At 39.8% G+C, this 25790-nt stretch overlaps 2 protein-coding genes across 2 annotated transcripts in view; both read left to right on the forward strand.

The window, feature by feature from the left end:
- Positions 1-8606: 8606 nt before the first annotated feature.
- Positions 8607-25790, forward strand: part of LOC122809675 (carbohydrate sulfotransferase 5-like) — a 152379-nt gene continuing 135195 nt past the window's right edge. The window contains exon 1 of the mRNA XM_044081344.1: positions 8607-8709. The gene's annotated coding sequence lies outside the window, so the exon portion shown is untranslated. The remainder of the gene's footprint in view (positions 8710-25790) is intronic.
- LOC122809674 (carbohydrate sulfotransferase 5-like) overlaps positions 8619-25790 on the forward strand; it is a 121294-nt gene continuing 104122 nt past the window's right edge. The window contains exon 1 of the mRNA XM_044081343.1: positions 8619-8709. Coding sequence (XP_043937278.1) covers positions 8649-8709 — 61 coding nt within the window. The 5' untranslated portion in view covers positions 8619-8648. The remainder of the gene's footprint in view (positions 8710-25790) is intronic.

The raw sequence follows: 25790 nt of genomic DNA on the forward strand, positions 1-25790 counted from the left end.
GTAGCAGCCTGTTCGGCCTGTGCTTCCTTCAACCGACGAACGCTTAGGCGTCGGTCGGAGTTTGCTGAACAGTTTTTCGGCTCAGATTTTGCATATATTATGCCGTCGGATCCTCCGACTACCCAAATTGTTAAAAAACGCAAAGAAAAAGACCGACACTCGCGGTCCGCGGTTTCGGCCGAAACCACGATTAAGCAAGCCGTGAGTGTCTCGGTTTCGGCCGAAACCGAGAAAGCCGGTCAATCTTCAGCCGAATCCATGACTACTACTGAGGCTCCTGCTACCTTAGTTGAATCGGCCTCAGAAGTTTTGCCTACTATTGTGGTTCCTAGTGATTTATCAGACACCATCCCTTTGGATGTCTCTACCCCAGCACGTGGTGCTGCTAGGCCTCCTGCAGCCATGTCTATTAAGGCCTTTGCCAGGGCTAAAGCAGCCAAAACTGTTAAATCAGTGCCTGTTAAGCCCCCTTCACACAGGCCCACTTCTACTTCACAAATGCTTACTCTGGCAGAGGATTTAATATCCTTAATTAGAGGATCCCAATCTCACCCAGACAGGGCCTCTCAGCCCCCAGAAAAGAGATCTAGGGCAGAGCCCCCCGAGCCAGTGTCCTCTGATGATTCTGCGGATGACTCAGACATTACAGACCAGCCAGAGGCTCCTTTTTCTACTTATGAAGATTCAGATGCTGAAGAATCCATTCCATCTGCCTCTCCACCAGAGGAATTTTCCTTTGGGGAAACCTTACATGCCATGAGAGAACAATTCCAATGGCAGGGACAAGATTTCTCAGATTCAAGAAAAAGACTTAGGACATTTCTGCACTTACCACAACATAGGCCCTTAACTATACCTCCAGTACTGCCTGTTGTGGATGATGCATTTAATGATGTTTGCACCGCTCCTGATACTTTACCTCCAGCCCCTGCCAAACCAGATAGATTTTACAGGGTGCCAGACACTCATCACCACCTATACAAGGCCCCACTTGCAGATCCTGAGACTGTATCCCAGGGGCCTAAGGCAGTAGCCTCGACCTCAGCAAAAAACCCTATTCCTGCTGAAAGGGAATCCAGGTCCTTAGAGAGATGGGGGAAAAAAGTTTACACCTCTGCTACTCTCTCAGCTAGAGCTTTAAACTGTCAGTTTCATATGATCCAATACCAAGAGTTTATGCTTGATCAGTTAACTAAGAAGCTGTCCTCTGATGACTCCTTAGATAAGAAATATGTTTTAGAAATGGTAAATAACATCCAACAGGTTAGTAACCATTCTTTAAAATGTGGCTATGATGCACTGGAGGCTTCATTTAGATCAGCCATGACTGGCACAGTGATAAGAAGGCATGCATGGTTGAAAGAACAGGTCTTGCCGGATCATGTTAAAGCAAAGCTGTTAGATGCTCCTATGGATAAGACCAGTCTATTTGGTACACCTGCTCAGCAAGTAATGAAGAAAATGGAAGAGAAGGCAAAATCTGTACAAACAGTTAAGGATTTCTTACAGGTTCAGCCCCCAAGGTTTAGCAGGAACTGGCCTGCCAAAAATTGGTCCTTTCCAGACTCCTCAAAATCTCAAAGAGGCAAGAATAGACGCTCTAGAGGCAGAAATCAATCCAGAGGAGGTGCCTACAGAGGACGACAGTGGCAAGGCAATAACCGAGGCACAGACACAACCACTGCCACTACAACAGGACAATCACAGTGACTTGGCTCTGACACCGCCTACCAGGGAGCAAATAGCAGCACCTTTAGGCGGAAAGTTAGCCATATTTTCAAAAAATTGTCACTATATCACAAAAGACAAGTGGATTTTGCAAACCATAGACCAAGGCTACAGGTTCCACTTCCACACCTTACCAGTAAAAAGAGGAATGCCAAACCTACCTCCAAATCAAAAAACAGAAGCTCTAAAGCAGATAGCGGAATTAACAAAGATGAGAGCTGTGGAAAGAGTACCTATAACAGAACAGGGCAAAGGATTCTACTCCAGACTCTTCCTAGTACCAAGGAAAGAGAAAAGTTGGAGACCTATTCTCAACCTGTCCGTCTTAAACACATACATCATTGTCCCAAAATTCAAAATGCTGACCCTACAGCAACTTCTTCCCATGCTGGGCAAGGAGTGTTGGCTGGTAACTCTAGATCTCAAGGAGGCATACCTGCACGTCCCCATACGACCAAATTGCAGAAGATACCTCAGATTTCTTGCAGGATCAGAGCATTATCAATTCTCAGCATTGCCCTTTGGCTTATCTACTGCACCCAGAGTATTCACAAAATGCCTGGCATCAGTAATCGCTCACTGCAGGCTACAGGGAATCCAAATTTATCCATACCTGGACGACTGCCTGTTACAAGCGGACAACAAAAGCAAGCTGACAACAGATTTACAAAGAGTCATTTGCTTACTACAAGCCTTGGGATACACAGTCAATTTACAAAAGTCAAGACTGATACCATCCCAAACAAGAACATTCTTGGGTGCGGAATTGGACACAGTAAAACAAATGGCATTCCTAATGGCAGAAAAACAAAAACAACTCCTCTTTACTTCTTGGCATTAACAAAGCAGAACAAACTAACAGCAAGAAAAGTACTGCAGGCCTTGGGCTTCATGGCATCATGCATAATCTTGGTCCCACATGCCAGACTGCATATGAGAAAGCTACAGTGGCACCTAAAGAATTTATGGTCTCAACACAGGCACAGCTTAGAAACCGAAATCCCACTAATCCCATGCCTGAAACAGGAGTTCCTATGGTGGGCTCAAGCATGCCAGTCAAACCCAGGCTTACCCTTCCACAACTTTCAAGCAAGCCAAACCATCACAACAGACGCCTCAGACCTAGGCTGGGGCGCACATGTTGGACAAATGCATACAAGGATTGTGGACTCAAGACCAGCTGCACCTGCACATAAACCAAAAGAAATGCTGGCAGTAAAACTAGCAATCCAGAAATTCAGACCATTCCTCAAAGAAGGCCATTTAATGATAAGGACAGACAACACCACAGTCATGTGGTACATCAACAAACAGGGAGGCACTCATTCATACCCACTATGCAGAATGACTCTGGACCTTTGGAATATGGCTCTGAGCTACAACATCCAGTTACAGGCAATATTTGTGCCGGGAAAAGAAAACACCCTAGCAGACATGTTAAGCAGAACCACCTCGGATGCTCACGAATGGATGCTACACCCGGACATCTTCAAGGCCATCACAAAGAAATGGGGAATGCCACAAATAGACCTATTCGCATCCCCACTCAATCACCAGCTGAAAAAATTCTGCACAAGGACATACCACCCACTTGCATGGAAGGTGGACTCTCTATCCTTCAGTTGGAAAGGCCTGACAGCATATGCATTTCCACCTCTTCCTTTGATGCACAAGGTACTACTGAAAATCAGAGAGGAACATCCAAGGATAATCCTGATAGCTCCGAATTGGCCAAGACAACACTGGTATCCATTGCTGAGGAGCATGTCTTGGGGGAGAATGTGGTCAATACCCCTGATGCCTTTGATGTTAACTCAGAACAACTACAACATCATGCACCCAAACCTAAAAACCTTGCAACTGACTGCCTGGAGCATCACATAGCAGCATCTAACCCAGACCTATCCCAAAGGGTTAAAGACATTATCCTTGAAGCACGCAGACCTTCAACAAGAAGGAACTATGCAGGAAAATGGAAAAGGTTTGTCATCTGGAGTGCTGAAAGAGGAAAAGATGTGTCGAACATAGATATTGCTAACATCCTGGAGTACTTGGCAGAGCTTCTACATACAGGCCTGTCCTATTCCTCCATCAAGATACATGCATCAGCTATTTCAGCAGAGTACAGGTTCGCTCCACCTGTCTTTTCGCATCCTCTACTCAGGCAGTTCCTCAGGGGGATCAAGAATGTAAAACCTCCTAGGAAACTACCATTACCAGCATGGGACTTGAACTTTGTGCTAGAAAAATTAACACTCCCTCCATTTGAACCAGCAGCAACAGCAGATCTTCAACACCTATCATGGAAAACTGCTTTCCTACTGGCAATTACTTCAGCAAGGAGGGTTTTGGAACTACAGGCCTTAATGGCAGTACAACCCTTCCTAATCTTCCATCAAGATAGGGTGTCCATGAGAACTAATCCTACATTTATGCCTAAGGTGGTATCCAGAGTGTCTTTAAACCAGGCAATCCACCTACCTACCTTCTTTCCCAACCCACAGAACAGGGGGGAAAGATGGCTGCATACCTTGGATGTACATAGACAGTTACGCTACTACCTGGACAGAACCAAAGGTAACAGAAAAACTGACCAGCTTTTAGTAGCCTATGCAACAGGAAGGGAAGGAAAAGCAATTTCCAAACAGACAATCTCTAAATGGATAGGAAATTGCATAAGATTCTGTTACTCCTACCATGGAAAACCAATTCCACAGAACATAAGACCTCATTCTACAAGGGCAACAGCCACTACCACAGCTTTCTTACGAGGAGTGGCAACCAAGGACATTATTGAGGCGGCTACTTGGACCTCCGTGCATACATTTGCCAAGCATTATAATCTACCTCTATACTCTAGATCCCGAGCAGGGTTTTCCACTGCTGTACTGCAAGGGATCCTAACTACACCATAATTTTTTCTTCCTCCACCCCTAGTTTGGCTATGGTATTCTACCCATTTGTTATGACTGCAGATGCATCCTTGAAGGACATAGTACCAGTTTTGTACCTACCATAAATGTAGATGTCCGAACAGGATAGCATCTGCAGTCAGGATTACCCACCCTCCTTCCCCTCTGTGGTACTCCTAGGGTATCTACCCTCCTAATAGCTAGCTAGGGGGGAGTCTCTTATGGTGTATTTGTTTGTATATATGTACATACATGCTTATTTTTTATGTTTGCCTTCTACTTTTTTGGAAACATTGGCATTTATCCAAAATTTAGCTTTCCAAGAGGGCAACTGGCATCTGGGGCAAGAAACACTGAGGAAAATGGCGTCGGCTGATGCCTTTATACCCGAAGACCAGCAGAGATGACGTCGGGTGAAGTGCGACATCAGCCGAAGCCGGACCCAGACTTTGGAATCCGGCCGACCTAAGGGCTGCCTGACGACAGGACAACCCATTTGTTATGACTGCAGATGCTATCCTGTTCGGACATCTACATTTATGGTAGGTACAAAACTGTACTATCCCTATAATACCATAGCTCATACCTAGACCTACTGGCAACACTCACCATTAAACTAAATATAACTACCCTAGCATAGGCGGGGAAGCATACACTGACTCATACATGAAGGCACAATGACTCCTGGACTTTATTAATACAAATACCCTTGACCAAATAGTGTGCACACCCACCAGCGATTCAAGCATACTGTACCTGAAGAGTGCTGCAATCCCCCAGTGTCACATCCTACCTGAGGAGGATGGACCACAAAGCTGTATCCTTCAAAATAAAAATCAGCTTAATATCCCCAGCAAACCCTGTAAGTTAGGAACTATTCCAAAGCAAATTATACCCTATTAAATGATAGTTTAGCAAAATTTAATACTCCCTCCCAACCCCTAGTTCACAACAACCTACGTAGAATTGTTTATATAGACCCCATACAACTATATAAATGGTTGTACAAAAGCTGTTGTACTTAAACAAGTCACACTGGTGGAATTCTAACCTCAATAGGGTATATAAAAAAAGGAAAAAAGTAATGGATAAAATCAGTTAAAGCAACTTTCATAATGATAGGAGCTCTCTAAACTGAACAGGAAAGTCCAACAAAGCCAGTTATGAGGTCAGTATAACCTTACAGGCTTTCTGCAGCTATGCTCGAAACCTCAAAGGCAGCACAAGTCACTGCTGAACTGTTTTTCAGTGGTTCTAATTTCACTGAGCAGCACAACATAGCAAATTTGCATGCTAACTAATTCATCTAATGCTTTACCCCCACTCCCCTCTATGAAATAACAACTAGCATAACCCCCAGCTGTTAACAGGAAACAGATCATAGCAGAATGCATTAAGGCCAATAACACAGCCAAAATAGGCCCCCAACAATTTATCAGGATGCCTGCTAAATAGCTGGAAGCATGACCTATCAAGACTACTTTAGTCACATTTCAACTATAGCCTCAAAACAGGCATGGTACTGTGAGAATGGAGGTCTGCAATGCTTACCCTACTTTACAAGGGTGGACCATCAACTGACCCTGGAAATTACAAGACTAGTCTTATATGCAAAGCCACAAAGCAAATTATCATGGAAATGATCAGCATAGGTTTAGGCAACCTTCAATCACTGACTCAATAAAGTTTGGCTTTGTCAAGGGAAGGCTGTGCTTACTAAACCTGGTCAACATCTTTGAGAAGGTCACTAAGGCAGCGGATGAGGGGAAAATTATGAATACTGCCTACCTGGACCTGGCTAAGGTATTCAATAAAATACCCCACTCAGATATAGTTGACAAATTCATTGAACTGGGCATAAACCCCTACATAACTCTCTGGATTGCCAGCTGGCTCAAAGACAGGACCCTGGAAGTCAGGACTGGTGAAACCTCCTCCACTAAGAGACCAGTCACCAGTGGGATATCTCTGGACTCCATGCTCGGACCACTCCTATTTGGCATCTACCTCTTGGAGGTAAAGGCTAATGTCAAGGGCCTTTTGCTAACCAAATTTGCAGATGACTGCAAATTGGGAGATATTATAGATACTCCCATTACACAAATATATCACGAGGGTGTCTAAAACAAATGACTGGTGCCAAAGTCACAGACTAAGACTCATTGCCAAGAAATACATTATAGTGCCTTTTGGGAAAACTGCCACCCAAGCTAATTACTCCATCTATAAGATACCTCTAAGAGCTGATCCAGTAGTCAGAGGTCTGGAAACATATGCAGACAGTAATCTCACCTTTGACCAATATGTGGCCAGGGTAGTAAGAAAATCATTCTATGTCAACTAATTTATGAGTAAGAGCATGGCATCCCGGTCCAAGGAAGTCATAGTGCCACTTTATTTGGCCCTTGTCAGACCCATCAAAGCATATAATTCACCTTTCAGCATGTACCTGACCAGACGTAAGCAGCAGTTGGAACCCCAAAAAGGTTCCTTACCAGGAGAATCCAGAGTATAAAAACATTGTCCTATACAGATCACCTTAAAGCCCTATCTCTATACTCTGTCTCCTACAGATTACTAAAGGGTGATCTATAACTGGCATACAAGTCATCCTAAGTTTCAGTTTTGATGGATGTTTTGCACATCTGTAAAATGAACTGCATCAGAGCCACTAGATGTAAATTTTGCTTGAGACGTAAATAAGACGTGTCTATGTGGCAGATATGTGTCTAAGAGGATCCCCATGCTCTGCTACAGGCTCCCCATCCATGTGAATCAGAGTCCATCCCTAGCCCTGTTGAAGCGTAATGGATGGGAAATGGGAATTTCACCCTGGGTCTGGCCCCCATGTCTCTATCAGACAGAGGCAGACAGTAATTCCCAAGCTAACATATTCCCCACATAATCTCTTGAAACTTAATAACTAACATACTTCTCCTAATAAACATCCATGATACATAGATAGCTGGTTTGCATTGCACAGCTACACTTATAAAGGCACTGGTGGTTGTTAGCCTAGAATATAACTATGAAGCTATGAACAAGGTGAAACTCCATTAACTCTGTATCCTAGAATCATTGTTGAATATTGCACTATCAATCCAAGGGACCTTTTTAAACCCATGCATACTTCCCAATAATGTTTGATAAGTATTGGTTCCAAAATGTTTTGTGGGGTTATGTATACTTGGGCATGGGTGGCTGAGCATTTACAAATTTCTACTCTCTGTAAGATCTAGGTGGCAGATCAGAGATACATTTCTGGTTCCCCATCCAGTGCTCCAAGTTTCACTTGAAAACGTGCAGCGATGTAATCTGCTCCACGTGTGTAGGAAGACTGTTCCATAAAAGTGGAAGCCACTGAGACACATACCTGCCCCTTCAGCATGTCCTTTTTATTGTCATTGTAGTAATTTGTTGGGTTGGCCATCTTTCCAAAAGATACTATGATGCAGTTTTTGGCACTGAGTTTTAGACCATAACTGTAGCATCAGATACTGTTCTTCATCTGACCTTTTTTTGGAGGATATTTGTGTCTTGGGGAATTTGTTGACTGCACCCAAGGGTGCACCTGATGCTATTTTCTTTCTTTGGATTCTCCAGTTATTGCATATGCCTGGCCAGGCTTATACTGAAAGGGGCATTGTACTTAATGCAGGATTGCTGCTGTCAGCACTCTACTCAGCTAGTCCTCTGTCAATGTGCATTATATTTAATTAATACTGTTGGATAACATGCGCATGACAACCTTGCCATTCAGCTGCATATATACCTATAATTTTAGATATGTAATTTTAATAAATACACACCTTGATGTTGCTTTTGGCTTTATTTTTTGTTGTTGCGTAATACCTTTTCAAATAAATATATTAGTCTTAATTTTCCTGATATACGTCATGCTTATTGTATGAGTAAAATCTTTTCATATAAAGTACAGACTTTTGTTTCTCTTTCTTGCAGTTGTAGGTGTGAGAGACAGAGAACAGCACTCGCACTGGAAAACAATACATGTTATACCACTTTTATTGTCTCACAAGAAGTGTGATTCATTCATTTCTACGTGTTGAAGGTATGTTGTTGTTACTATTATTATCTTTATTGAAAAATAAATATATCAGGCCACAACTCGTGCTTTGGGAAATAATACTAGAATGTAAGTCAAACAAATGTATTATAATCTGTAACTCACCCTACTAACAAACTTCTTTTCATTAAGTTATAGTCCTTATAGTAAATTTTCTGAACTGATGCTGCCTGAATAGAGACTCACTGGGTAATTTTAACACTTTTATATTTCTATGGGTAGCATTTATTACACTTTTCATTTGTTTTTTATAAAGTGTGAAAGCTGTAGCTGAGTATATGTTTACATAAGCAACTGTGGTAAGAGTTTTGTTAGCTTACCTTCCCATAAGTACTTTGTATCCCATGTATGTTGAATCTTGTACTTATATTTTTATTTACAAAAAGTGTTTTCATGTAAAATAAAATAAAGTGTGTTGGGGTGGGACAATGTTCCCTGCAAGTTTAATCCATTACACTTAACGTGAATAATATGTTGACACGTTTGACTTAAAATCTTTACAGAATCTGTATTGTTCACAAAGGGAAATAGCCAGGATTTTGGGGATGCAGTTCATTTCCTGAATTTATTTTATTGCATTTTTTGCAGATGGGTCATTTTTCAACTTTTCTGTTTAGATTTACAGTAATGGTTAGCTGGAAGGAATAGTGAACTTATTCTGGCTTGTGGATAGTCTCTAGACACACAGTCTTCCTTTGTTTTTGAAGGCATCTCAAAGTTATTTTTGCTTAGTCATTTCTGCTTTCAATGCATCAGTCTTTTAAGTCAACCTGGATTCACACAAGGACTTACATGAAAAAAATATATATTTTGGGATGCCCCTTACAGAAGCCTCATGTTGGGGACTGTGCTCTGTGCTCACTGAGTTATATATTACTAATACTGAGAAAGTGCAACCTCTGTATAGGTTAGAAAGTCTCTTTTGTTAAGCTTATTCACTGACTCAAGCTCACAATATTGCATGTTGGTGAAATGAAACCCATTAAGATGATGACATACCCAACACAGCCATTATGCAGGAAACCTTTTAATTATTACTAATATAAGTTTGAAGTTTATTATGTTGTTCCTAAAGTTATGTTTGGTAAAGTAAGTTTAATTAATTTATGTTTTAAATGGTTAAGTGAGCTGCTTATCTTTAGCCATGAAGGATGAAACCAACATATATGGAAGCCTCGGCTTCCCAGGTCCATCTGCCTTCAGGGTTGTGGAGAGGGTATACTCTCACCTGAGGGTGACTCTTATTTCTTCTGATCCTATTCCTGTTCCCTCTTTTGATCTTGTGACCGAGTCTTTTCATCCTATGCCACAGGGAGTTCCAGTCAGGGAACTCCCCGCTTCTTCTGACACCTCAACAAAACACCCCACTGAAGAGGTCCCTCAAATGAGGTTATGCAAAAGGAAGAAAATATCTCATTCCCCTCAAGAGTCTTGGACAGAAGACACACATTTTGATGAAGAGAAAGGGTCCCCCCAGATCTCCACTGGAAGACATCTCCTTTGGAGACATTTCAGAACTTCTGTGTCAAAAAGATGTTAGGCCTTCCCAGAGCCTTTCCCAAGAGGAGTCAGTGTTCCTAGAAGCCTTCAGATCTGGCCATCTACTTCTTGGTTTACCCCCTCCAACAGATGAGCTTATAGATCTTGTCTCAGCTCGGGGATGGGAGGCACCGGACACAGTAGAACCAATCCCAACGTGTCCAGACAAGATTCTTGGAGCACTCACAGACAGACTGTATTGGAGTAAGGGAATCCCCATAGATGCCATGGCTGTTGTGGCAGCCACCAAAAAGGAGCTGGCTGAGCAGAGCTCCTCTATCCATCCCTCTAATAGAGAATCTAGGGCATTAGACAGGTATGGGAAGTGAGCTTATGACTCAACGACCTTTGCCTTATGATCGCTAAACTATCTGGCACATTTTACTAGATTACAGAGGGAATTAATGAAGGAGCTGTCTAACTCTACCTCTGGGTCCATGTTGGTAGAAGAAGAGAAATCTTATTCTTCAAGACTGGCCACCCTACAATCTATATTGAGTGCATCCATGAGGTTACTCTCTCATGCAACTGAAGGTTCATCATGGGCCACAGATTCAGGCATAGCCATTAGGAGACATGCCTGGCTTCATGTGTGTGACTTTGCAGAGCCCTTTAAAGCATCATTCATCAGTGCTCCCTTTGATGGATCTTCCCTGTTTGGGTCCACTGTCGAAGAGACACTTTCTGGCAGACAGCAAGATGGATAGACTTATCTGCTGTGAGAATCTGTTTCTCTGCTCTGCAGAGAACTTTCTCTAGGAATCAAAGCAGTGGTAAGAAAATGTAGTTCCAGAAATCTCAAGGGCCTTTTTAACAATCATGCAGAGATTTCTCCACCAGAGGCAGGGGCAGAAATAATAACAATGGTAGACACCAATCATGAGGCAGAGGGGGCTCTGCAAAACCAAGACTTCCAAGATTAATTCTTGGACAGACCTTTTTAGCACTCCTGAAAGACTGACAGACTGTTTTTCTCTGGAGGCAGCTGGGGAAGCACTTGTCTTTGCACCCAAAAGCCAGGGCAGCCATCAGAAAAGATATGTGTGTGCAAAGTATCATATCAGAAAGGATATTTTATACCCTTTTTGCAAATTCCCTCAATGAAAAGAAAATGCCTCCCCGATGTTCCACCCAATCAGTGGTAGTTAGCACTTCCGGAGATTCAAAGGCTGCTAGACAAAAGAGCCATCCAAGAGGTCCCCTCCAGACCAAAGAGGATACAGATTTTACTCTAGGTTCTTTTTAGTCCCAAAGAAGACAGAGGACCTGAGACCCATCCTGGATCACAGTTATCTGAACCATTTTGTAAAGAACTCCAAGTTCCAGATGGTCATATTTCAGTCCATTCTACCTCTGCTACGGAAGGACGACTGGGTGTGTTCTTTAGATCTTCAGGACACATACTATCACATCAAAATGACCTAGGTGCTCTCAAATACTCATATGCTTCTGGCTTGCCTGTCATTATCAGTTCAGAGCCATGCCCTTCCATCTCACTACAGCCCCCAGGGTGTTTACCAAATGTATGGCAGTGGTAGCAGCTCATCTAAGATTGCTTGGATTCAGAATGTTTCCTTACTTAGATGTTTGGCTCCTCATAGTACCAACCAGACATCTCCTAATAAAAGGCAGGGATTACTTTTTTACCCCTCACCTCCGAGCAAAACTCATTCTCAAAGCCCTAGGATCGATGGCTGCAGCTATTACCTTGATACCTACCACTCATTATCACATGACAATCCTTCAGTGGACTCTGGCAGTACAGTAGTCCATTCCTTAATAGCCTTTGCAACAGCTCATAAAACTATCCTGAGTCTGTAAAGATTCCCTCCTGTGGGGTATTCAGTTTGAACAGATTCGTCGAGGACATCTCTTTATACTTCCTCCTCCAAATGCCATTTTGACCACAGATGCCTCCCAACTGGGGTGGAGGGCATTTCTAGGGATGGACTGTACAAGGCATGTGGTCCCCAGAAGAGACCAAATAGCATATGAATGTCTTAGAGATGATTGCGATCCTTTTAGCATTGCAGGCCTTTCAGAACACTCTTCCTCTAGGGACAATTGCTGTACAGAAGACAAAAATAAAAGAAGCAGAGAACTCAGTCATTCATAGTTTATTCAAAAAGCAGAATTTCTATACAATCAGACAATATGTCAGTAGTCTGCTACATCAACAAGCAAGGGGGAACCAGATCTTACCCCCTTTGTCTAGAAGCAATGAAAGTTTAGCAGTGGCAATCTCCTCCAACTGCTTTCTTGTAGTGCCGCACATAGTGGGTAAATCCAACATTCTAGCAGACAAGCTCAGCAGAAATAACCTGATGCCTCATGAGTGGTCTCTCAGTCAATCAGTGGCAAACATGATCTTCCACAAATGAGAATGCAATATATTCACCTCTCCCCTCAACAAGTGCAGCAGGTTCTTTGCCATGATCCCCCCCAGAGACAGTCACAGAGAGGAGCTCTAGTCCACGTTTGGTCCTCTGGTCTTCTTTATGCTTATCCTCCCCTGCCTCTATTCCCCAAATTCCTTCAGAAAGTACTCCAGTTGAAGAGCAAGGTAATCCTCACAACCCCCTTTTCACCACGGCAAGAGTGACTCCCCTTCCAATGGTCACATCTATGTTATCCTCCTTGGACACTGGAACCCAGTCCAGATCTCCTTTCATATCCATTAGAAGTAACTCATCCAGACAGTGCAGGCTTCAGGTTGATCTCCATTTTCAAGGGGGGCAAACTTCTCCACCATTAAAGTTCGGCTGGCAGCCATCTCTAACTTCCACATCAGAAAAAATGCTTTTCCTTTAGCTTCATCCAAGTTATGTAAGGCATTTCTTAAAGACATATTTTCACTTAGACCCCAGATAAAGGATCCTATTCCACCTTGGGATCTTACAGTTATATTACGAAGTTTAGTGCAATCACCCTTTGAACCCTCAGCTAAAGCAGATCTCAGATTTCTTTCTTGAAGAATGGGCTTTCCTGTGGATGTAACTTCTGCCGGGCGAGTCTCTGATCTACAAGCACTCTCTTCAATCTGCCTTATCTAATTTTCCATAAAGACAAAGTTACCTTATGCACTAATCCTACCTTTTTACCTAAAGTTGCCTCAGAAATTAACATCAACCAAGCCATCAACTTCCCAGTTTTCTTTTCTAAATTTGACAGTAAAGGAGAATGCATGCTTCACCTATTAGATGTACATAGACAACTTCATTTCTATCTTCATAGAACTAAAGCTGTTAGGAAAACTGATCAATTGGTTGTTTCATTTGCTAAGAACAAATTGGGAAAACCAGTTTCAACAGCTACAATAGCCAAATGGATAGTAGATTGCATCTCTCATGTTTACTCCTTGAGAGGGTTACCCTTGCCAAGACAACCTAAAGCACATTCAATGTCTATGTCAGCTGCTTTTTGGGCCAGAACTTCTATTAATGACAGTTGTGCAGCTGCCACTTGGTCCAGTGCTCATACTTTTAGTGTTCATTATAAGTTGGATATCATCTCCAGAAACAGGGCTGCATTTGGTTCTGTGGTTCTCTGGCACATCCTTCCATGAGGGCCACCCAAGGTTACTGTAGTTGGGGACTCTGTCCCATTTGTTGAAAAAACAAATGGGAATGATAACATAAGATGTAAAAGATATGTACTCACCATAACTATGCATCTGTGTTGTCCATTTTCATTCTTCCTCAACCCCCCCCCCCACCTTCCCCCTAACTATGTCTTTGATTTTTTTGTTAGGAACTACAGTTCCTGCCCGAGCCCCTGTTCTGTTGTTATTTCATCTTTTCTGCAGTACTTTGATAATGATTTATATTTCTAAGATTGTATAGTAGCAGCACACACTATATGAGGTAATACATTGCTCTGGGGCATTATATGGGTAAAGGGAAGAGCTTGAGACTTGGATCCTAGAGTCTAGCGAAAGTGGCCGAGTCTGATCTAAGGTCAGATCTGAAACACATGAAATGAATGAAAATTAAAATGGACAACACAGATGCATAGTTATGGTGAGTGCATAACTTTTATTCTTATTACATTCATATCCAATTTGTAATTAGTAAGTTCAACTATATATCTAATTATACATCTACAAAAACATCTAAATGTTAAATCAAATGGTACCCAGGCTTTCATTGGTATACCTGGGTATGGAAAGGATATCCTAGAAAAAATGCCTAATGAATTTTGAATCATTCTTTGTATAGATTTAAATTAATCTCTTTGGAGGATTTGGAATGAATTCCATCCAAGAGCAAGGTTGTAGACAGGCATATACTTTGTACTCTTCAGAGTATGCTTTTCTGAACAACAGTTAGCAAATTGTGTCTTTCTTTAGGACATGGTATATCTTTGACTCTCTTAATGCCTTGCTTAGATAGAGGATTTCTTATCCAAAACAACAGGTATCTATAGTATATATAAAGGGAACAGATGAAAATGATACATGCATTATTAAGTGTTTAGGGGGGCATTATTTTATGAGGAAAATTGTTGAAAAGCAAATAAGGACTGCCTCCACTAATAACTCCATCCCAGATCCAGGAGAAGGCATTCCAAAAGTTTTTACTAATTCAGAATCTCTGACAAACTACCCTGAGATAAATCTCTTCTATGGAAAAATATATATTTTTTTTCCCTTTACATCTGCATCTACATCTCTGGTTTGATCCATAAATCACAATACAGACTCAGCCCAGCAGTAACTGTCAATAACTCTCTACAAGTGCTTCTTTTGCTGATATTGACATTCAATAAGGGAAGTATTATAGCATAATTGGATAATCCACTATGTGAAACAGGGCCTGTTAACTTTTTTTTTTCTACTAGCACTGAGAAAAGTTTAGGTATATATAAGTTCATAAGTTCAGGTAAAAAAAAAAAAAAACATGAAAGAATACTGATTCCTTCAAATAAGGATCATAAATCCTTTCTCTAACCTGGCTATCTAAACTTAATTTGAATGTTTCCAATTTTTTTAATTTTCCAGTGATCTAATCTTAGTTGCTGTCCAATTCCAAAGAGCAGATGGTTTTAAGGTAATAAATGACTGCTTCAACCTATTTTTGAATGAATTCATATGTGATTTTAAATTATTATACCTTAATTGAACTTTAACATGATAAAAATATATATTCCAATGTAACTGTAAATATGGATCATAAAATATCCTTTTGCCAATATTAATTTACTTCTCATATACCAATAATGCAAACTAAATTAATTGTAAAATTTACAATGCTTATCATAACTCATATATTTTAAAATGCTTATTTTTAATAAATCTTCTTTACACACTATTAGTACTTTTTAAATTACTCTTATTGTAAATCTAGAATTCATTATTATAGTCTAAAGTTGATTTAATGTAAGTGGTGTACAAAGCAGTTAAATATCTAAAATCCTGTGAAGTAACCTTTTTAATCATAGCTCCAGTGATGAGATGTCTACTAGGCAGCAAGGAATGTCAAACAAGAAACATGTTATTTACGTCTCTTATGGATAAGATCCCTTAACCCTGGGCTAACAGTTTAATTTCTAGAATAGATTGTGTGTTTTCAGTGGTAGAAGATATAAAAAAGTTATTGATGGAGTAAAAAGAAGTAAAATGTACAATTATGCAATAATTCACTTAACTACCCTGGTGTTTAGAGAAACAATCATTTTATTCTTAGTTGTTTGATTTAAAGCAATAGAATACAATTTTAAAGCAAAGAGAAAATATTAAATGCACTTTTAAATACCTGAGAAAGAATAATTTTGTTAAAGACACTTTCTCAAAGAAGCAGCATCTGTTTTATAGGGATTCCTGAAGCATTTAATAAATCCAATATACTTTATAAAAACAGTAACTCATTTTTTTGAAATTGTTGGCTGAAATGACTCAGGATAAAACTCTGGATAATTATTTGATAGATTTGCCTTGAAACCACAAAATCCGAAAAAGTGAAAAAAATAGTGTTCATATAAGACCCAAAAACTCCAAAAGGAACACTCATGATGAGGCAAAGCACCAGAACCAAATCCTTTATTGTAGAAATGGCCTAGTCACATAAAAACAAACAAAATGGATCACATCCACGAGAGCTCTTGACACAACTGCATTTTCGTCCTCAATAATACAGACGTCTTCAGACAACTTTCTGAGGACCATCAATGAGAATCACAGCTTTCAACATGTTTGCAGTCTATGTACTTTATCAACTGACCTTTAACTTCTAAAAGGTCAGTTGACTCCTTAAAAGTCAGTTGATAAAGTACATAGATTGCAAACATGTTGAAAGCTGTGATTCTCATTGGTGGTCCTCAGTAAGTTGTCTGAAAAAGTCTGTATTATTGAGGACAAAAATGCAGTTATGTCAAGAGCGTTCATGTGGATGTGGTCCATTTTGCTAGGTTTTATGTGACTTGGCCATTTCTACAATAAAGGATTTAGTTCTGGTGATTTGCCTCATCATGAGTGTTCTTTTGGAGTATTTAATAGATCTGGCACACTGGCTGGATGTGCCAAAACCATGATAAAGTAGAGCAATTATAAGTAGATTTCAGTTATTGTTTGATTTTTTTTTTTTTTTTTTTTGGTGTCAACACAGCACTTTAGAAATTTGATCTTTCACCAATCTACAGTTAATCTTTTTCATGACCTTCCACCCAGCCTGACATCGTTTATGGCAAAAATTGGTTAAGTCTAAATTTATTTTTCAGATTAAATTACAAGTTAAATTTAGAAGACTGACACTGGAGTTTAATTTTTTACATGAAGCTGAAAAGGAATGGCATGAAATTTACTTGATTGCATAGACTGAAGGCCTATTTCCGAGAGTAACCCACCAATTATATACTACTTATAGACAACTCTTTTTAGGGGGTCATCACCTGAAAAATTGACAAAAATAATAAAAACGTTTGATATCGTCATCAAATAATTTTTGTTTCAGTTAATGGTTACTCTTATACTAAAGACAGAATTCAGTCTTACAGAATGTAATGGTTTAAACCACCCTATTAAGAGAAATAACCTAACAACATTTCTGTTATAAATATTTCCAGGTGTTGCATGCCTACAAGAAACTCATTTACCAGTTGACGTGTTTTTATTTTTATGAATAACAAAACCTTTCCTCAGAAATGGCAATAATTCTAAAAGTGATAAATATGCAGGACTTGTAATCTTGTTGAGATCATCTGAATTTAACATCTTAGACCACTATTTGGACTCACAAGAAGGGATAAAAAGTCAATTTTAGGAAAGTTAATTTGACATTCATAACTATTTATGCCCTTTTTATGAGATATAAAGAATTTTAAATGAGTTAAAAGAGTGTTCTTATTTAATTAGACCCTCAGTACATTCTTTTACCTGTTGAAATTGCCATTGAGAGGATGATGCTAGAATGTCTTCAGTTTGTTTGTGGTTTTAAGGACTATTGACAATTAAGAACCGTTATCAACATGGCTTTACACAGCTGAACCTAAAGAATTAAAGAATATTACCCTACTGGTGGACAGAGATTGAATTCCTGTGCTTCAATTGCCTGAGGTTCAACCTGCTGATGATCTGAGTTCCTCTATTAGAAATCACTGCCAGTGTGTTCAGCCAGCAGTGATACCCTCAAGCTGATGTGACCATGTAATTAGTACATATAGGTTTCGGGGTGTTAGTGGAGGTTTTCCTCCCCTGCAGAAAAGCACTTAAAATGTTTTTTCAGCCTTTTTTTAAGAATGTAGTTCAGGGATTTAAATCCTTGTTATATTCAGTTTCACCAAGTCATAGTGGAAATTAAAAATACTAGCAAACTTCACCTGTTTTTTTTTTCTTTCCAAATTATTTTTTTCCTTGGCTGAAGAAATGAAAGTTTTTTTTTCCCCCAGATTGTATCTGGCCATGCTTCAATATTGCTTAAGATGGAATTTAGAGAACTGTTCTATTATATACTTGTTATAGGATTTAACCATAAGGTTATAGATATTCAGGAATTAACTTGATAACGCCATTAAAGAATTTTGGGACTTTAATGAAGATTTAGATATTTCATACCCAACATTATGGGCAACTTTTAAGATCAATATTTTTGACATATGCAACTTTCTAAAGGATTAAAAGACTGAGAGAAGGGAATAATATATGCAGTTGTTAGATCAGCTTCAGATTGTTGAAAGTCTTAAGCATATTAAATATGACAAATCTGTTTCTGAGAAAAAAAGAAATTTTACACAGGTTAAATAATTTCAGATATAAATATATATTTTATTTTTATGAGGATGTAGCTGTTGGCACCTTTTTAATTCAGAACATCAGTTATTATACATAATGGCTAACTTGAAGATTGAAGCAGTTAAAAATAATCAGAGATAGTTTTAATATTTCACACTGCATAATTTCTCATGGGGAGTTAAGAAAATCACACATATTCATCCGTATTATATTTTTCACCATACATTTCATCAGACCTTCTTATACCTTGTTGAATGTAAACTGGTTGAGGGAACATTTAGCTGAGTTTAGCTCCTTGATGTTGAACACCCTGATTTCTGTTTCCCCTAGAAAATTGCAGCCATTGTGATTTCTTAGTGTGTGATGACAGTGATTCCTTCATTTTGAGAAATTTTATTTTTCTTCATGTTTATTTGATCACAACCAGTCAGTTTATAAGTTTGGGGTGTAGTACATCTTCCCCCATATGTAGTGGTGCAGGTAGACAGACAACTTATTAACTTCTCAGCAGGTCAAATCACTAATGACTTGAACTCAATATAAAGTAACCAAAGCAACCTAACAGTATTACAAATCCCCAAAGAAAACAAAAGCTGTCATGACTTTGAAAGGCAACAATCTGGTGAATGAATAAATGAATGAATAAGCAAACAAACAGTTAATAATCCAAAAATGCAGCTACAAAAAGGAAATAATAACTCCAAGGATCTTTTGGGCAAGTGGCAAAAAATTATATTAAATTTCCACTGATGGGATGAATTTTCTGGAAATCCATACTCTTAAAAGACCACTGCATGCTCTTGTTGAGGGTATGGGTTATATTCTACTAAGGTTATAATAAATTCCACAAGAGTTGTACTATTTTTTTACAGAGACCTGATAACTCTCATCCTCTTAGCACATTAGCACAAAAAATCTGGACAACGGCAAAAACAATAGGGGGACAAAGCTAAAAAATAAGGGCACGTTTTAAATATTGCTCTTAGAAACTTGGAAACGTTGCTAGAAAAATAAAAGGGTACAACAACAGTATCAACAACCAGCAGTGATTGTTTTAATGTTAAATGTCAAAGTAATAATGCTTCTACTGTCCTACCTAACCACGGATGCCATAAACTGACGTATGTTATATAAGACTAACACCATGGAATCACTCTTCTGTTAGCAGGTCTTTTATCATAAATTAGAATAAAAATGGTTTCTACAGCAATAAGCCACAAATCACATGTCTGATTAATATTAAAATCATCCTGTTTTATAAGCATGATAAGGCACAAAAGTACTATACTTAGAACTTATTTTAATTTACTTCCAATGTCGTCTGCAATCAGTGTAAAATGACTCAAACCTTTGACTTCTAGCCAAGCCAGGTTACCATCTTTTATTTTGTGCCATACTTATTCACCTATAATTCTGAATGTCAAACGTTTACTTCTCCTCCAGAGAAACCTAACAATCCCCAACCCATCTCAGCGTGCTGATCCCACATCTTAGTAAAAAATGGTTAGCGAATCAAATTCATTGGTCTCTATCACTTTGTAACATTACTGAAGCCACAGTTATACCTATTTGAGGAGACATTTGCAATCTAATGAGAAAGTAATTCCTTGAGAAATGGCAACTGCAAAACAGTAAGGTTAAAACAGAAAGTCGGTGAGGAATGTTATGACTGAATAAAACAAAACAGAATAGTAAACATCATAAATACAATTGGCAATACAGGAGAAAGAATTTAACAAGCAAAAGTTTTAACCCTTTATTGACATACTCAGTCTTTTTGTCCAATCACATGCTGAAGCTAGCAATACAGAGTGACCCCATCCAAACCTTATCATAGACCTAACCTGCACTCCCTGAGGCATCCTTGAACCTTATTGTCAACTTGCACCTGTAGCTTTGCTTCATTTAGTTTACTTCAAGGCACAACCAGTCTTTCTATACAGTGATATCTCCCCAAGTCCATCTCAAATTATACCCTCTTCTAACTGACCCAGTATGACATTTCCCCTCACTCTGTACCACATTTTCAGGTCTGACACAACACCTCCATTTTATTTTCTCTTATCTCTTCCAGAGTATACAGGCCCAGCTAGATTCATCAGTTTTAAGGCCCCAATCTCTGTTCCTTTCAACTTTTTGGTACCTGTACATTGCACATGCACATGAACTTCCAGTTTAAATTCCATTCCTCTGTATGTCAACCAGAACTGAGAACTGTACTGCATATCTGTTCTTGTCATTACCCTGCAAAATGGAAGGGTAATATCAGTATTTTAGGAACCCCCCCCCCCAATGTTATGTACTCCAGCAACCTAGCAAGATTTGCTGTTGACATACTGTGTGGCATGAATCTGATGAGTGGTAAATACCACCTACAAATCTTTTCCTCCTACTGACTTCCTGTTAAGGATCAATCCAGAGCCAAAGCAAGCTCATCTGTCACCCTGAGCAGTTCTGCAGACTTGTACCCCACACAATAACCCAAAGCTGGGAATAAAAAATAGGTTTTCCCAAAGGTGAGGACACAAAAAATGTCTTACTGTAGCATCCTCCATAATATAAGCTACATCTGTGGTACGCTGTTGACTGTAGTTACTAATGTGTCGCTGAACTCTGGGAATGCAGTGTTAGCATTCAGTACAGAAGTTGTAATGTCATCGGTGGCTTCTTATGTGAATAGTGGTACTGCAGTTGAACACCATCAGTAATTGCTGATCGTACACCCTGACATAGTATGTGAAGGGCAGCTGCCCCCTTCCAACTCACACTAGTTATTCCTCAGGTTAGCTTCCACAAACACCTATATTCCCTGTAGATTTATGCACCAAGGAGTACAACCATTGTGCATTTTTCACACCTTATCTCATTTGATACCGGCTTGCATGCCCACAAAGCTCCTGCACATCTCTGTATACGTTGACACTCCCACTGTGACTACTTCACCATTTATGTCATCAGTCTGTCCTATAGTTCTTGTGTAGTATCCTATACTTTTATACTAAACAGTATCATAACTAGCCCCCACTGTATCCCTTTCAGAAAATGATACAACAATGCCTGTGTGTTTAGGGTAAATTCATATTCCTTTTAATATTACGATGCGCTTTCTCTGGGGTACAGTGACAGTGTCTTTCCTGGAAACCTCATTTAGTACATCCATAGAACTCTGTATATTTTCACAGTGACAACATAGCCATGGAATAAAGTCAGTAGGGATTATTAAAGTCAAGCCATCAGCTGTTAGTATGATAATAGCACACAGGAGCTGCAGTGATCCACTCAGAGGATTTTCACCCTCCTAGGAATGATGAGACTGGCTTCTTTCCTAGGTCCACCTATATGTGAGGAGACTATCACTGCCAACCTCCAGTTCTTCTGTGCCACTCAAGTGTATAAGGATATTTTTTATCAGATACTACGACAAATGTTTATCATCCTAGAAGGTAACATCACATAGGAGCTCGTACTCAATTATATGAGACAAATCGCAAGGTATCTACTTCTGTGCTAGCTACTTTTTCCATCTAATTACTTGCATTCAAATCTTATCTACTTCTCTGTGTTTGTACTTTATTTCATCACTATTTCTTAAATACCAAAATGAAGAACTCATTCAGTATTTCTGCTTCACGGCCAGAATTTCAGAACTTTTTTATTGATCCTTCCTAGCAACACTCGAACCATCTTGCCTTTACTTCAAAAAGAGTATTGTTGCCTTTTATGCCATCCACATATGATTGTTTTCATTCTCTCTCCTAATTCTCATTCTTCTATGTGTTTTGCACAGAAGCTGCCATATTTAAAGACAAAGAGAGTTGTAATTTTCCTAATGTTAATGTGATTATCTGAAGCAAAGACAGCGAGAGAGATCAACATGCAGCTATCACCACTCGGGCAATTAATTAGTATACAGAAGAAAGAACATAGGAGAGTCTCTCACCACATACTGAAAAAAAGGCAGGAAAGTTTGATAGTAATATGCCAGATATCACCACTGACGTTGTCACCCCCTACTCACACACAGATTGTATGTTGGCAAATACTGTGGACACTGCCATTGAATGTTCATAATCAAACAGTGCCAAGATAAAATCAGGAATATGACTCCACTATCTATAGCTCTGAAACCATGGATTTAGTACAGCTAGCCTGTGACAGGGAGAATAGAAGACCGTTATGAGAAGGACCAGGATAAGGTCAACAGCTACCTTGCTGCTGGAACAATAAGCATTGTCTATGACTTATAATGAAAACCAGAGGGAAAACACTTGCTGCTTGTGGATGGCTTCCTATATGTATGGGAGAAGACAGTTAAGGACAAGTTATAATGGGCTTGCCAATTAAAAGGCAAGTTATAATGGGCTTGCCAATTAAAAGGCAATGAAAAGTTCCATGGATGTGTGCCAACAAATATATCTGGCATTGGGGAAGTCATTCACAATCCAGCTGGTCACCATAGTCTTTCTGATGCTGTGGACACACAAAGCATGTTAATCAACATGCAAACACTAGAGGTGCAAAGCTTGGACTCACCATGTCACATTGTACAAGGCCTCTGTCATTAGAAGGATGGCAGGAGTTCCCGTGCATTTCCATCATGCAGAGAATTAGATATATTCTTGACCTACAGAGAACACAAACATGGTGACCCAGCACCAAGAAAGAGACCCTAAAACAGGTTGCCATAGAAGACTTGCTGCTAAAATTATTCTTCAGTTGATATCATGCTGACCTACAAGGCAGTCTGGAGCTGCTAATGCTCACTACAATTGCCAGTTTTCATGATCTCAGTGCAGCTAGGCATTTTCTCTTCGATGACGCCTTTGTCACTAAAGGCTGCATACTGCATCAGCTTTACAGCATCCATACCCTCATCACCTTCCAGGAGTTATGCAAGTGTATATCACTAGTGTATGTCGTGATATCCCACAAGACCCTCAGTTCATACAACTTTATGTGGGCTTTCCATTTAGCATTATTGTAGGTGGAGGCTGTGCCAGCAGTCAACAGTTGTTATATTGGATTTCAAAGCTATAGCTGTGAAGAGCATATAACACAAACTTTGTGGAAACATGATGTAAGATGAGTCTTTTTCATTCTTCACAATGTCTTTGCTGAAGTGCAGCACCATGAGTCGTCAGCATTGTATGGCTGTGGCACCTCATTCCAATGCAGGTGAAGTATCCCGTGGCTGTGGATTTTCTGTAGCCATAAAAGTTCCTAATGTATTTACTTCTCTGAGATCAAACTTCCCAGAATTGGCCTTATCAGTTCTGGAGTTGCTTGGCTGACACTTTCATCCTGGGATACAGGAGGAGTTTCGGAATGTGGATGTCAAATACTGTGTACTTGTCATTAGCTTATATCCCCCTGAACTATGGGAAATGTGTGATCTGTTCACAGAGGGTCTTCCATGCAGTGAAAATGCTGTTGAAGCTTTTCACTGGGTTGTACAGCATGAGCAAAATATAGTGGAATATGTGCAGGGCTATTTGCTGGCAGAAATTTCCACACCCCATTGAGGAGCCTTAGCAGAGTTCATGATGAATATCTTCAATGAATTATGGAATGATATGTTGATTCTGATAAAATAGACTTTCTCAGCAGTGTTACTACCTTCCAGAAATTGTGATATTCTTTTGATGTGTACTACATTGGGACTGCATTGTGTGTGTTTGTATTTTGTGTTCTGAAGATTTTTCCAATTTTTTTTTTTTTAGTTGAAAAACAGGCTTGACCTGCTTTGTTTTCTGAATCTGTCCAAAGCAGCTAGATAATTTTCAGACTAGATCCTTTGGGGATACCCTCATTAGGTAAATGTTCAGTTTTTGTCTTATACTTTCTGTCATCTGTCCTGCTTCAATTTCCTTCCACACCCCTTCCATACCCTGCAGTAGTGGCCACTGGTCTGTTGCTGTCTTCCATTACCACATGCACTCATCTCTGATGATTTCCTAGATCCTTCCTACTAAATTATTTTCCTGCACCTTCCACCCATGTCTACCTCTTTCTGTCCCTCTCCTTTGGTGACATGGGATATACTATCTCATGCACTGTTTGCTGTGACAGATTCATCATTCTTCTCAGTCATAGTACTGGGTGTTTGATTGACCTTTCCTGCATCAACCATCAGCAAACTTACATCGGTATATCATCATGCATTTGATGGTTCCCCTTTGAGGCTATTTCGCTGCTTCTTTTGCCTGAATCATTGCTACTGTACTCAGTCATATTAAGCAATGATGGATTCCTTGCACTATGTATAGTTTCCTTTAGTAAAATCCTGACGTTTTAACATTTTTTGTCGTGTTTCCATAGCTGCACTCTTTACAGCAGTACTGCTACTTTCGCCTGGATGCAGATAATTTGTCTGAGTGAGTTTCCATGCTTTTGTCTCATCATTTGCAGTGAAATCCCATCTCACACACACACACACACACACACACACACACACACACACACACACACACACACACACACACACACACACACACACACACACACACACATACCCACAAAGTAAAGCAAGAACATCTGAAAGTCACACAAAAAACAAAATATGATATACTGAGTATAGACAATTTAATCATTTTTTTTTTCTCTGAGTGAAATGTTTAGGTGCCATGGCTACAAATATTTACAGCAGTCAAGGCTAAGCAAACAGCATACCTTTTCTTAAATCAACACGATTCTTTCTGTTAAAAGCATTAAAACTATCCTGGGAATTCATTAAAGATCCTAGCCCAAGCCATAGGTCTCATTCTATAAAGGCCCTTCTCCCACAATGTGCCCATTTGCAATTCAGAAACATGGTAGCCGCATTGAGGTAAGACTTTATTATTGGCTCATTAGCATATTTCTCGAGTCACAGTTGCTGCCATGACTTGTTGATCATGGCTGATCTACACATTGTGGTATTAACCTGTGACATGTATACGCAATGACATCACGGCATCCCTGCAAGTCAGTCTGTCACACACACAGAGACTGTGACCCTATGCTATCCCTCTACCCTGTAATACTTTAGTGCCATTATGGCATGTGTGCATTAGATCACTGTGGTGTAGTTTACCCCAATACCCATTATGATGTCGATGCCATTAGATCACTTTAAAAGAGTCACCTGTGGTGGTCTAGTGCCACCCCCCCCACTTCCAATTACAGTGTTTTTGCCAGTATGGAGCTTTAAAGTGTAATACCTGGTGTCCGGTGATTCTTCTCCACCTCCTGTCCATGGTGCTACAACACTTCACTTTATTCCTGGTTTCCAGTGGTTCCTTCCACTCCACCAGATCCCTGTACT

The sequence above is a fragment of the Protopterus annectens genome, chromosome 8.part0 (assembly GCF_019279795.1).
Source record: "Protopterus annectens isolate FY-2018-M chromosome 8.part0, PAN1.0, whole genome shotgun sequence".
Classification (NCBI taxonomy): domain Eukaryota; kingdom Metazoa; phylum Chordata; order Ceratodontiformes; family Protopteridae; genus Protopterus; species Protopterus annectens.